This window comes from Entelurus aequoreus, linkage group LG12, assembly GCF_033978785.1.
Source record: "Entelurus aequoreus isolate RoL-2023_Sb linkage group LG12, RoL_Eaeq_v1.1, whole genome shotgun sequence".
NCBI lineage: Eukaryota > Metazoa > Chordata > Actinopteri > Syngnathiformes > Syngnathidae > Entelurus > Entelurus aequoreus.
In genome coordinates, this window is record NC_084742.1 from 43,449,089 (window position 1) to 43,450,810 (window position 1,722).

Here is a 1,722-nt window from a genome sequence, read left to right on the forward strand (position 1 = left end):
CCAGAGAAGCTGACGCGGAGGATAGCGGGCGAAGTTCTGCGCCTGGCTTCCTGCGAGCCGTGCGGCCTGCGAGGCTGTGTTCTCTACGTGCTACTGGAGCTGGACAAGGGCTGCCAGCAGCTGGAGCGCATCGTGTGCGACGCCAGCGTTGTGCCCACCTTTGAGCTGACTCTGGTGTTCAAGAAGGATGGCACAGCTTGGCCCAGCCTGCGGGACTTCCTTTTCATGGGCACCTGCTTCGCCCCAAACTTCAGACGCGCACTTAAACTAAGTCCAGGTTTCCGCCTGGTCAAAAAAAAACTGTACTCCTCCTCGGCTGGTACCGTGATCGAGGAGTGTTGAATTGTGAATGTTTATTTGCATATATGCACTTTTACTATGACACAAATGACCTTGGACTCCCTGGTTTACACTGATTATGTACCAAACAGTTGGACATGTCAGCCAATTGTCTGTCATTTTTGTAATGTTTTTTTAATTCTTTCCAGTGATGTTCTGTCCTGCTTCTTAAAGCTAGCATATGAATGCTTACTTTACACTGTAGCCACTTTAATGATGCTTTGAATGTGCCTGGCAACTATAAACATTTGAACTTGAGAGAGCACTTGTTGGTTTTAGCTTGTTGACTGAATGTTTTTTAGTAATGCTGTCACACTGAGGGAACATGGACGCCTTAAAGCAGGGGGTACAAAAGTGTGGCTTCCCAAATATTCATATCGACCTTTCAAGCTCACACAATCCATGTAGCCATCTATTGAACATGATCTCCACTGCCGTATGGTGCTGCTGTATGCTTAAACTCGCTCTTTGGCCCTTGCAGGCAAAAAGTTAGGGCGCTCCTGCCTTATAGCGTGCATCTCCATGTTGGTCTGTCCTGATGCAGATTCAAGTAACTAGGAAATCTTGTTACTTGCAAGCTGCAACAGGAGGCACAAAGAAACCTGCTTTTTTGTGACCCAGCTGTTTTTAAAGTGTCATTTAAACATGTGACTGAAAGAAGCTTTGACTTGCCTGTCGGACAATAAAATATTTCACCCTCACTTTGTAAAGTTTGAGTTGTGTACAAGCTTAGGGGTAAAATGAGTGTCATGTTTGGTTCCACATTTTTGCTGCAGTCTTATTCCAAAATGGAATGAATTTGTTCTCAAAATTCTACACCTAATACCCGATAATGACAATTTTTAATTTTGTAAATGGATTTCGAAATACATCTCATGTACTTAACTATTCACAGCCTTTACTCAATACTTTGATGCACCTTTTGGCAAAAATTACAGCCTCAGGTCTTTTTGAAATTGCCACAAGCTTGACACACCTATCTTTGGGCAGTTTTGCCCATTCCTCTTTGCAACACCTCTCAATCTCCATGTTGGATGGGAAGTGTTGGTTTTCATCTAGGATGTCTCTGGACATTGCTGCGTTCCTCTGTGGAGAGAGGAGAACCTTCCAGAAGGACAATCTCTGCAACAATCCACTAATCAGGCCTGTGTGGTAGAGTGGCCAGACGGAAGCCATTTCTTTGTAAAACGTTTGTCTAAATCAGTGGTTCTTAACCTGGGTTTGATCGAACCCTAGGGGTTCAGGGGTTTGGCGGAGCCTCCGCCCTGGAGGTAAAGACACATCAGACTTATCATGTAAATAAAAACATCTCCCTATTTGTGTATTATGGATACCCCCATACAATGTTCCCTCTAATTTTCCATCTGATTTGCAGGTTGTTTG

At 44.3% G+C, this 1,722-nt stretch overlaps 1 protein-coding gene across 2 annotated transcripts in view; it reads left to right on the plus strand.

The window, feature by feature from the left end:
* The window catches only part of LOC133662849 (DNA damage-inducible transcript 4-like protein), a 4,111-nt gene extending 3,071 nt beyond the window's left edge, over positions 1–1,040 (plus strand). For both annotated transcript variants that reach the window (XM_062067020.1, XM_062067019.1), the window contains exon 3: positions 1–1,040. This exon is cut by the window's left edge and continues 134 nt beyond it. In XM_062067020.1, coding sequence (XP_061923004.1) covers positions 1–342 — 342 coding nt within the window. In that variant the 3' untranslated portion in view covers positions 343–1,040.
* Positions 1,041–1,722: the final 682 nt, after the last annotated feature.